Source organism: Podarcis pityusensis (genome assembly GCF_964106645.2).
Source record: "Podarcis pityusensis genome assembly, chromosome: 8".
Classification (NCBI taxonomy): domain Eukaryota; kingdom Metazoa; phylum Chordata; class Lepidosauria; order Squamata; family Lacertidae; genus Podarcis; species Podarcis pityusensis.
In genome coordinates, this window is record NC_138033.1 from 11,187,367 (window position 1) to 11,199,032 (window position 11,666).

The 11,666-nt window shown below is 50.2% G+C and overlaps 1 protein-coding gene across 1 annotated transcript; it reads right to left on the reverse strand.

The window, feature by feature from the left end:
- Window positions 1–1,402: 1,402 nt before the first annotated feature.
- Window positions 1,403–9,733, reverse strand: ZNF574 (zinc finger protein 574). The gene is made up of 2 exons (XM_081018237.1): window positions 9,613–9,733; window positions 1,403–4,872 (listed from the first exon to the last, which is right to left on the reverse strand). Exon 2 carries the CDS (start codon window positions 4,858–4,860, stop codon window positions 2,119–2,121), a length of 2,742 nt encoding a protein of 913 aa, XP_080874363.1. The 5' UTR covers window positions 4,861–4,872; window positions 9,613–9,733; the 3' UTR covers window positions 1,403–2,118.
- Between the last annotated feature and the right edge of the window lie 1,933 nt (window positions 9,734–11,666).

Here is an 11,666-nt window from a genome sequence, read left to right on the forward strand (position 1 = left end):
TCATATATATTTTTGTGTTTCAGCAGCTTCCTTTCCAAGCAATCAAGCCTTCCAAGTATCAAGGGGCTGCTGGTACGTATTGAAGGCTAAACTGAAGCCTTCACATTCAGAGATGCTATAATTCCCCTGATTGTCACCTCTGTTGCGCCCTGCTTGCATCTGTGGCATCTGGCTGTCTGCTCTGGGAGACAGATTGCTGGGCCAAACCATACCTTTGGTCAAATTCAGCAAGGCAATTCTTAAAAACTGTCCCACCTAGTGGACATGATGCAAAATTACAGCCTCTGACCAAAAAAGGTCTGATAGGGGATCTCTCACTCTCATATCCATCCACCAATAGAATCATAGAATTGTAGAGTTGGAAAGGACCACATGGGTCATCTAGTTCAGCCCCCTGCAATGCAGGAGTCTTTTGCCCAGTATGGGACTGGAAGCCACGACCCTGAAATTAAGAGTCCCATGGTCTACAGACTCCCACTAACAAAGGGACACATTCCAGAGGGGAAATTCCTCACCAGGCTAGAATTATCCTTAACGGGGAAGTCCTGCCTGGGAAGAAGAAACACTTCACACTATCCTCTAGACTTGTCATAACTTTTTACTCTGCTACTGCTGCAACTTTTAAATGACAGATAATGCTTTAGATCGAAGGTGCGGAACCTTTGGCTCTCCGCAAGTTGCCGGACTACAACTCCCAGAAGGTCCAGCCAGCATGGCCTCTAGGAAATGGCATCCAGCATTATCAGGAAGGCAACAGGTTAGCTATTCCTGCTTTAGTTAATTAGTGGGGGACAACTGTATGTGGTGGCACCAAGATTTAATTGCACAGGTTGTTTATTTAGTGTATTTCAGTGATCTCGTGTTACTACAACAGCAAATGAAAGCAGAAAACGGTACAGAGACTCCTTTCTTTCAACAACGACCAGCAGTTTCTGCTTATTAAATTTTTGTCAAAGCACCTTACAGTGAGGATTACATGAAAACTTTAGGGCTTGTCTGCTTTAAAAACCGTTATCAGGGGATTAATTGTGTTAAGTTTCAGTCAAACAATTAAATCTGCATAGATTTCCATATAAATAAAGAACACTTTGAAGAAAGGGTTATTTCCCTTTTCAGATAACGAAGTAACACGTTGCAACAGGCACAATATTCGAAACAGCCACCTTGTTAAATTGCTTCAAGATGTTTTATGGGAAGCGATTCATAAATGGAATGAAATAAATTTCCTCCTGTGAGAGAGAGAAAGAGGGAAGAATGCCTGTTTTAAGAAGGCATTAAGTATTAATATAACAAATAATGAACATTGCAGGTGATTAGAAATTAACCCACTGACAGCCTTACGCTGCACCCAGCTCTATTCAAAACCACTGTAATACAAAAGAACACACTTCAAAAAACCATGAGCGCTTTGATTCCTGTTTAATTTTCATACGAAATAACAAAATGCTCCTGCAGCCATGGGGAAGAATCCAGTTAGCAAGAAACCAAATAAAAGCAGCTGTCAGGGGTCACAAGGGGAATATGTGTGGGTGATAGGGGAGCAACAGCAAACAGTGAGAGAAGCTCCCACAGCGAAGAGGGAAACCCAGTCAAGAGGTATTTACAAGTCAGACTGAACCCCAGCAGGGAAGCTATTCCCTGGAGCACTCTATGAAACAAACAAAACCATTTAGCATTCAAGGGGCTCAGCCGGGGGCGGGGGGGGGGGCTGTGGTTGGGCATTCTCAAGTCTGGAGGGATTGCTTGTGTCATTAAAAAAAAATAAAAGCCACGTTCCACACAACTGAGTGGGAAAGAACCCAACCCCAAAGGAAATGGGAGGGTCAGAGCCCACGGTGGCATCAAGTGCACAAGCCAACCCCAATGCCGTCCTGGTGTTTGTGCAGACGGGGAGGAAATGGGAGCCCAGTTCACCTTCAGAACCGGAGAAGTCAAGATGACGCAGCCATGTTGCAGAAATGGCCAAAACCTGGACAGCAGAGGGAGCATGGATAAAAAAGCTAGGGAGCAGAAGTTGTTGCAGCTACACTAGAGCCCCAGCAAGGGGGAGCCAGAGAGCAGCAGCTCCCGGTCCACAGAGCGTGGCCAGCTGCATCTCCTTGCTCCCCCCAGCCCAACTCAAACTCCCCCTATCTGGACATTCTCCACCTGGATGTTCTCGAAGTGAACCCCGGCATCTGTAGGGTAGATTTCAATGGTCTCCACCACGGGGATGGTCTCCATAATGGTAACAGTGTTGCCATAGACCTGGTCGCTAGGCGTGGACGAGGCCGATGGCGTTGCGGCTGCAGCAGCGGCAGCGGCCGCAGCAGCGGCGACAGCCTCTGCCATGGCCTCTTGCTCGTTCTGCAGCCGCTGCTGCTGATGCATCTTGCGGTGCTTCCAGAGGTTGGAGAAGGAGCGGTAAGCCTTGTTGCAAGCGTCGCAGTGGTACGGGCGTTCCCCTGTGTGGATGCGCTTGTGCTCGGCCAGCCGCACGGCGATGGTGAAGGCCTTCCCGCACTCGTCGCATTTGAAGGGCTTCTCGCCGGTATGCAGCCGCCGGTGATCTTTCAGGTGCGTGGACTGCCGGAAGGCCTTGCCGCAATCCGGGCACGGGTAGGGGCGCTCGCCTGTGTGGATGCGGCGGTGGACCTGCAGCGACGTCTCGGTGCTGAACAGTTTCTTGCAGTCACTGCACTCGAAAACCTTGGGGCCGGTGGGGCGGCGTGGCCGGGGCGGGGGCGGCTCCAAAGCGGGGGGCTCTTCCTCCGCCCCTTCGGGAACTTGGATGTCCCCGTGCAGCCGCTCGTGGGCTCTCAACTGCGCCGTCGAGCCAACCTTCTTGCCGCAGACGGAGCACTCAAAGTGGCGGCTCATCTTGCCGCACTTGTGCTCCTTCAGCTGCTCGGCCGTGACGAAGGCGGCGCCGCAGCCGGACGTGCAGCGGTGGGGCTGCTGCCCCGTGTGACTCAGCTGGTGGACCTCCAGCAGGCGGCGGAGCAGGAAGGAGCGGCCACAGGTCTGGCACTTGTAGGGGTACTCGCCCGTGTGGTGGTAGCGGTGCATGAGCAGGCGGTAGGGGCGGTGGAAGACGCTGTTGCACTCCTGGCACTTGTAGGGGTAGTGGCGCTTGTGCACCAGGAGGTGCTGCTGCAGGGTGGACGACTGTGTGAAGCACTTCTGGCAGATCTCGCAGCGGTAAGGGCGCTCGCCTGTGTGCGTCAGGCGGTGGCGCTGCAGGTTGGCCTGCGAGTTGAAGCTCTTGCCGCACTCCTTGCAGTGGTACGGCCTCTCGCCGGTGTGCGTCAGGAGGTGGTTGCGCATGTGCGACTTCTTCTTGAACATCTTGCCGCAAGTCAGACACTTGTGGCGGCGCTCCATGTTGTGGACAAAGCGCTGGTGGCGCAGCAGCAGCGTCAACTTGGGAAAGGTCTTGTTGCACAGCAGGCACTGGAACTCCGAGGGCTTTTGCTCCTGTACGTTGCTTTCGGCTGGGGCAGAGGTCTTGTCCACCGAGCAGATGATGGCCAGTGGAAACACCTCTTGTTCTTGCTGTTGCTGTGGTTGCTGTTGTTGTTGTTGCTGCTGCTGCTGAGGAGGTGGTGGTTGTGGAGGTGGTGGTGGCGGCTGCTCCGGCTGCTCCAAGGCTTCAGGTGGCTCCTCCTCAGGAGGCTGTTCCTCAGGAGGAGATGCAGGCAACTCGTGGGTCTGCGCTGAATTGGCACTGTGGGAACGTCGGTGGTAAAGGAACTTGGTCATGTTGATGAAGGTCTTCCCGCAAGCGCAGCGGTAGAGGGGGTTGGAGGAGTGCGTGCGCCGGTGGGACAAGAGCACCGCCTCCGTGCCGAAGCCCAGGCCGCAGTCCATGCACAGAAAGCGCGACTCGCCGCTGTGCTCCTCCCGGTGCTTCTCAAGGGCGGCTGGGGACGGCAGCACCTTGCTGCAGAGCGGGCACTTGAAGGCGCCCTGCCGGTGGCTCCTCGTGTGAAGCTGGAGCTTGTGGGCCGAAGGAAAGGGCTGGTCACACTCAGCACACATGTGCTCCTTGGCGGCCTGCTTCGCTTTCCGGGGAAGCTGCTCCCCGGGGTTGTTTTTTAGCTCATAGCTGTGATCCGTGGCCGTGACACTGGTGGGGGCTGGCGGCGGCACAGCCCCGTTGTGCACAGCCACTAAACTGGGAGGTGGGGGCGGCGGTGGAGGCAGTGCCTTCAGTTCCGTGGGACACGATGCAGGCAGCTCCCTCGCTCGTGTCCCTGGGGAGGCTTGGATCACTTGGTGTGTGGTCTGGTGCTCCAGCAAGTCTGCCGTCGACTGAAACAGCTGGAAACACTCGCCACATTCATACAGCAGCAGTTGCACAGTGTCTACCCCGTCCTGCGGCTTGCGGTACGAGTGCTCCAGGTTGACCAGTGCCCGGCTCTGAGGAGGGGGAGCCGGTGGCTCGGGTGGCTTCCGGTGGGTCTGCCGGTGAGCAAGCCACACATCCTGGCTGGTGAAGAGGGCCTTGCATTCTGTGCACTCATAATGGATCTGGCTGGAGCTCAGCAGTTTCACCAAGGGTTCCGGCTCCTGGATCACCATCTTGAGGTGCATCTCCTGGTGTTCCAGCAACTGACTCGGAGACAAGAGGATTTGCCCGCACTCCAGACATTGGTACTGGCTTTCCTGCACAGTCACAGTCTGGTAGAGGCCGGCCTCACCACCTGCCACCAGCCCGGCTTCTGCCAGCCCCACCACTTGATACTGCTGCTCCTGGGAGCACAGGTGGCTCTGCTGATGTACCAGGGCTTCCTCCAAGGAGTTGAACTGCTGGCTGCACTCCGAGCAGACAAAGCGATGCTCCACATATAGCAGCGTCTCCTCGGTTGACTCTGCCATCGTGAAAGCCTGCTGGGGTGTATAAGAAAGAGAAAGGAAAAATTAGGGAGCCCAACTAGGGTTGCAACTTTTGGGTGATTAATCTGGATCGCTGACTGAAAAATACTTTGATCAGTGCCTGCAAATTTTTTAAAAAATAAAACAGAATGCCGATTCTGAGGTGCTGTTTACTGTGATACATTAATTAATTAATTAATTAATTAATTAAAATATTCCTTATCCACCCTTCACCATAAGGTTCCAGGACAGGTTACAATATAAAAATACAAAATTAAAATCAGATAAAGTATGCAGACATCTAAATGCAAAGAAAAATGCTATTTATTAATTCAACCAATTAATCAAATTACAACCCTGGTGTAAAATACATCCTTTGATGAAACAGGTAAGATATGGGTCTTTCACAGGTTCCCACAGCAAGGAGCAGGAATTGCAAGAACTAAATGTATAAGCGCCACAGCCCAATACAGGCCTACCTAGAAGGATGCCACATTGAGTTCAACGACACTTACTCCTAGATAAGAGTGTATAAGATTGCAGCATCAATCAGTATGTCAGTCAACTACTGCTTTTTTAGACTACCGTATTTTTCGCTCCATAAGACGCACTTTTTTCCTCCTAAAAAGTAAGGGGAAATGTTGAGTGCGTCTTCTGGAGCGAATGGCGCTGCGCAAAGAGGGAGAGCTGCGCAGTGCCCCTTCAGCGAAGCGGGAGAAGGAACGGATCCCCTTCTGTTCCTCCTCCCACTTCGCTGAAGGGGCGCTGCGCAGCTCTCGCTCTCTGTACAGCGCCTCTCCTGGCTTCTACCTTAGCCACGCACAGCCTCTTCTGGGCAGGGGGAGCCTTCATCCTGCTGCCCTGAAGAGGCTTGGCGGGGCTATCCCAGAAGCCAGAACAGCCAGAGGCTATCCCAGAAGCCAGATCCCTCTTGCTGTTCTGGCTTCTGGGATTCAGAATATTTTTTTTTCTTGTTTTCCACCTCCAAAATCTAGGTGCGCCTTATGGTCTGGTGTGTCTTATAGAGCGAAAAATATGGTATTTATTCAGCTGAGGGCAAAAACCTTAATTGGTGGGGCTGAGAGTTAAGCAGACTTGCGTTACCCTACAAGGCTGCTTAGGTTTTCATGCATTACTACAACAGGGAATGGAAAAACAAAACATTAAAGACCCTCTTCCCTTGTAACAATTAAGTTATTTCACAAAAACACCTATACTGAAGTTGTGGCAGTAAATCACACAGGGATTTACGCAGTTTAGTCCAGTGTTGCCTACTCTCTGGCAGTGGTTTTCCAGGACCTCAGGCAGGGATCACTGTCATCATCTGCTACCTGAACCTTTTAAATGGAGATGCCAGGTTTTGAGCCGATGACCTTCTGTGTGCCATGCACGTGCTCTACCACTGAGCTATAGCCCTTCTGCTGTACAATTGCCAGATACTATGGACAGATTTCAAAGTGGCTTAAACATGTAGCATAAACACATATTTACATCTTCGTTAGTGTGGTTTTGCAACAAATATTCTCATTTCTTTCAGTACGAAGCAGAAGTAAAGGCACTCCTCCTTGTCCTGTGTCCTGATTTCAGTGCTGTTTTGTTAGCACACAGTATCATTGTTTCTTTTTGCCCAATTCTAGAGTCCAACAGCAGCGCGTGGACTGATGTGGCAGAGCAATCCCAACTATAGAGAACTGGTGAAATTTATGCTGGCACATGTTACCCCATTTCCAAACTCCATTCAGGAGCCTCTGGCAAGGGGAGGGAGGGAGGAGACTAAGTGCTGGCCAAGCCAGAAGCTGGGTGGGCACCTAAGTTTTGAGGATTGGGACCTAGGACACACAACCAAGCTGAATGGGGTTTGAAACAGGTGTAAGTCTCTCCTTCTTTCACTCCATCCACTTCCTCAAAACCTCTTTTGGGGGACTATACTGGTCTGCCAGCTGAGCTGGGGATGAAATACTTCTACTGTTAGATCTTTGGCTCAGTCAGAATGAGGGACTTAAGCTGGTACAGCCCTAGCTGAACCAGAAAAGTCCAAGATCTGCCAAATCCAAACTCATATCAGCAGTTCCGGGATTTGGATTGCACTGTAAATCACAGAGTTCTGTGATTTCATGGTTTTAAATTGCCATGGAAAAGGCTGAATATGAATAAATGATTTTAATCACATCTAAGAGCAGGATCCAAACAATCACTATGGCTTCTGCATGGGAGGATAGGTGGATTGGAAACCGGTTAAAAAAAGAAGTAAGCAATAGGAGGATTGTTTTCAAAACAGATGGAAACAAGTATTGGGGTATCCCATGAGCTCCTGTTTCATTAGACACCTGGAGCTGGGGTAAACAATGAGACAGCTTAAGTTTGAGGACAGAATTGGGCATCTGACTGGTCAGAAAGGATCAACTCAATTTTGGACAAATGTTGTCAAATAATGATTAACTATTTGTAAAATAGTAGGCTTATTTAAGCAAGAAATATTTTTGATCACCAACAGACTTGATACTTACACTTATTACAAAAAACCCAAAGAACCATGGAATGACCAAATTAACTAAAGTCAAACTGCTATGTTAGCGACACCTAAGTGATCACCCCAAGGCGCAAGCCTATGTATGGAGCTCCTGGGCTGCCCAGATGACAAGACCCCCCTCAGCCTCAGTGATGCGGTCCAAAGGAAAGCAGAGTGATACATTTGGCACCAGCTTGGCTGCTGGAGTTGTTAGGAGGCAGCCTACAAGGTACCATCCAACTGCCTTGGGGACTCCAGTCCAGATTTGTGTAGGGTTTACTCCTTAGCTTCCTCTTCTCCCAAAGACAGCCCGCAAAGCAGCAGAAGTTTAGGATCAGAGTTTTCATTCTCCTAGATGGGCTACCTTTCCAGGTTGATGAGCCCCATCTGCCTCTCACTCCCCTCTACAGCACCTGCAGAAACCACCTTGACTGTAGGACTCACTATTGGTCTTGTCTGCTCAATCTGTGGGAGCCTGTCTTTGCATGCAGGGGAAGTCGCTAACTCACAGAGGGTTTGAGATCCACCTGCCACCCTCACCTGGTTTAGCTGGCCAATTGAAGCCATTTCCTGAGGTGTGGCTGCTGTCACAGGCTGACAGCTTCTAGGAGCCACAAGCTGTCCCCCCACCCGAGGTACTACCCTTCCCCTAACACCCCTATGTTAAGTAATGTTTTTCTAACTGTGAATGTTTAGTAAACAGACTTTTAAAAGAATTTATCCTGAAACACCAGGGTCAGCCAATAGTTACAATTAAAATCAAGAAATAAAAGTAAAGGTAATTATTTAAACACACACACACACAACTCAATTGTGCTAAGTCGAAAGTAGGTCAATTTTCAATCATTTAGGAAGAGCTTTGCTAGGTCCAACCAAAGGCCCATCTAGTCTAGCACTCTGTATCCCCATGGTGGCTCATCTGACTAGGTCAGCTGACAATATTGGTTAGGATTATAGCCCATTAACTACCCAAAAATCTCAAGCTCACTTATTATGCCTTTAAAGAGAAAGGAAACATTTAATTGGAATATTATTAGTCTGTCATAGGGCAGGGCTTCCTCTGCCAGGTTCTCGCAGCTGCTGATGTTTCTTGCAGATCTTGGCAGCAGATGTAAGAGGCACTGACATGCAAATGTCCTCCAGTGTACAGCAGCCTTCCCTAGTTCTCAGCAGTTCCAACTGCCACATTGCAGCTGAATTTCTGGTGCACTGCATGTTTCAGAGAAAATAACCAGTCAATGGATCTGTATGCAAACGCTATTTGAGGAGGACACAACATTACTAAGGATGGGGATCCAAAAGGATCTCTCCTTAATGGATGAACAGGCAACAAAGACAAACAATATTTGATTTAAGTGCAAAATGATGCACGGGCGAGGGGAAAGCATAGCTTTGAATACTGTGGATATTTCAAAAGTAGTTGTGATCTAGTATGGGAGTCACTTCAGAGAAAATAAGTCAACAATACTACTAGGACGGTCCATATAATCTGCAGATTTTTAAGCTGTTCTTTAGATCCCAGTCAGGAATGTCCAACACATTCCAGAAGCAAGGCTATTACTAGTCACAATCATGTTTTTCCATGAGATGGAATGTAAATGTCTGTGTAGCATACTGGCAGTGTAATAAATATTCATCATTTTTCTCAGTGACCTATTACCACCTTTATAAGTCTTGACCTGAGAACAGATTAACATAAACATGTCTTTTACATAGAAAATGAGGTTTTATCTCAATGTGTTTGATAGGAGACCACTAGTCCAGTTGTATAAGATTATAATATATACATTTTATCTGCACTTAATTACTGTAAGTTGCCATATTAAACAATCTTATTTCAAAGGGGGGGGGAGACTCTTAAAAAACACCAATTTAAATTCATCTTTGAAAAAACGAAAATCTGATTTTTACCCCACCAGCTGTTTCTGAGGCTTGAGCTGTATTTCACCTGGCTTCAGGGTGCATCTCCCACATACCTTCGAGGTCTAAAGCCACGGACCAGCCCCAGAAGGGCCTGTGGCTCTAGAAAGACATCCAATCTTGCCTGCTCCAGCACACACCAAGACTGAGAAAGCCGGTCCTCTGAAAACTTGAGTTCAAAAGAAGACTGTAAATAAGTAGACAGCAAGCAAAGGTGCAGATCAGCCCCTCATCCCCACTGCAAGGCTGAACAGACCCCTCAGTGATTTGACATCCAACCCCTCATCAGGGGACTGCACCCTTCCCTTCAGTTTTTGTTTGCTTACACAGGAGAGGATCAGAGCCTCCAGTTCACACTTTCTTCCAATCCTGCCCTTGACAGCAGCTCTCACTCCTCTTTCTCTCCACCTCACTTCGGAAAAGAGGAACCCCCTCCTCTCTCTCTCCGCCCACCCCGCCCCCCATCAGCAACAAAGAGCCTTATGATACCTTGGCAAGACTAGCGCATTAACCGCAGCACGATTTCACGGGCCACAACCTACTTCCTCAGGTAGTTCTCCAGGTCTCCCTGTGCATCTGGGACTCCCCTTCGCCCATCCTCCTCTGCACATGGGCGCCTGCCCCGCTTCTCCTCCGCCCCAGCCCCCTTCACAGAGGTCTGTGCATGGGGGCTCCCCTTCCCCCCCACCACCCCCATTTTCACGGGGGGTGGGGTCAAATCCACCAGGCACTCGCCCTCTTTGCATGGGGCGTGCTGGGCTCCCCTCCCCCACCCTTGCGGGAGGGGCCACTTCCCCTCCCTCCCCCACAACCCTGCAAAGTGGGGGGGGCGGTGGCTCCGCTCTGGGCTTCCTTACCTTCCCCACCCCCACCCCACCCCCCGTCCCGCCTTGGGCTCCCCCCTGCACTAGGGGCGCTCTCCCCGAGTCCCCCTCCTCCCCTCACCTTTTCCTCCCTTCTGTCCCCCACAGCCCAGCCTTCTCTCTCACCCTCCTCCCAGAACAAACCGCCTGCCGATTGGGTCGCGGCGGGCGGCCAATCGGCAGGCCGCTTGCTCAAGCCCGCGCCCAATCGGGGCCGTCCTTCCTACCCGACGCGCGAGCCCTTGCCCGAACCCGTCGGGATCCGTATAGGCGATCTGACACTGACGTCATCCGGAGGCCGAAGCGAGGCTGCGCCTGGCGCGTCGAGGAAGTGGGCGGGGCTGGAAGGGAAAGAGAGGGAACCCGCTGGCCGGGAAGGAGAGAAGAGAGAATGGGGGGAAATGGCAGTTGGGTTGTACCAAAAAAGCAGCGGAGGAGGGGGGTGTCTGAGAAGACCCGAAACGTCTAAACGGCGGTTTACAAGGAGAAGTAAACCGATATTTATGAACGTAGAAGCAGTTGTTTTGCTTTTTTTTAATGACGTTTATATATTGCCCTTTTTTTTTTGCCAAGGCACCCTTCCTCCTCGCTTCTGCTCCCCTAACAAGGGAACATGGACCCTTCTCAAGCTGCCCCTAGGAAAAGCTCTCCTCAGACCGTTGATGGTTCTCTCGGGAGCCGGGGGTCACGTGCTTCCTGGCCTGGGTTTCCTGCGGAGTACTTGTAAAGCGCCCTCTCAAGGGCGGAGAAACCTGCGGCCGCCAGATCGAGGTTCCTGCGTTGCTGGACTACAACTCCCATGAGCCATTGGGCCATTGCTTGCAAGCCCTGATGGGAGTTGGAGTCCACCTGTGAATAACGCTGGGTCTTCTCAGTTGCTTGGATTCCTGAAGCACAGTTCCATGCTAGCCAGTGCCGGATTTACGTATAAGCTAAACAAGCTATAGCTTAGGGTCTCACTCTCTTGGGGCCTCCCAAAAAATTTAAAGGAAAAAAACACTTCATGTACATTTCCAAAATATAAGTTAAAAAACAAATAAAACCTACACACGGTGTTATGTACTGAAGTTCTCACCCTGAAAACTGTAGATAGTTTTCACTCAGGTCCACATGTGCAAATAAGGAATTGAAAGTGACATTCAGTGATTGGATAGTTACAGAAAGTTGTTACTGTTGCGTTGTAGTGGAGCTCTATATAAGCAGGTTGGCTGAACCCTTCAGTTCTGTTCTGGCCTGTGAATAAACAAGCTGTCTAAAAAATCGCTGTGTCGTCTGATATGTTCACCCACAACTTAACACACAGCAATGGTGTTTTGTGTTGCGTAGGCTCCTATGATGTAGCTAATGGTTCCCGCCTGCTAGCCTGCTCCCTAAAATATCACTGGTTTGTTCATTTCTATATATAGGGTGCCTACTTTATGGTGCTGGAGGAGACTCTTGAGAGTCCCATGGATTGCAAGAAGATCAAACCTATCCATTCTTAAGGAAATCAGCCCTGAGTGTTCACTGGAAGGACA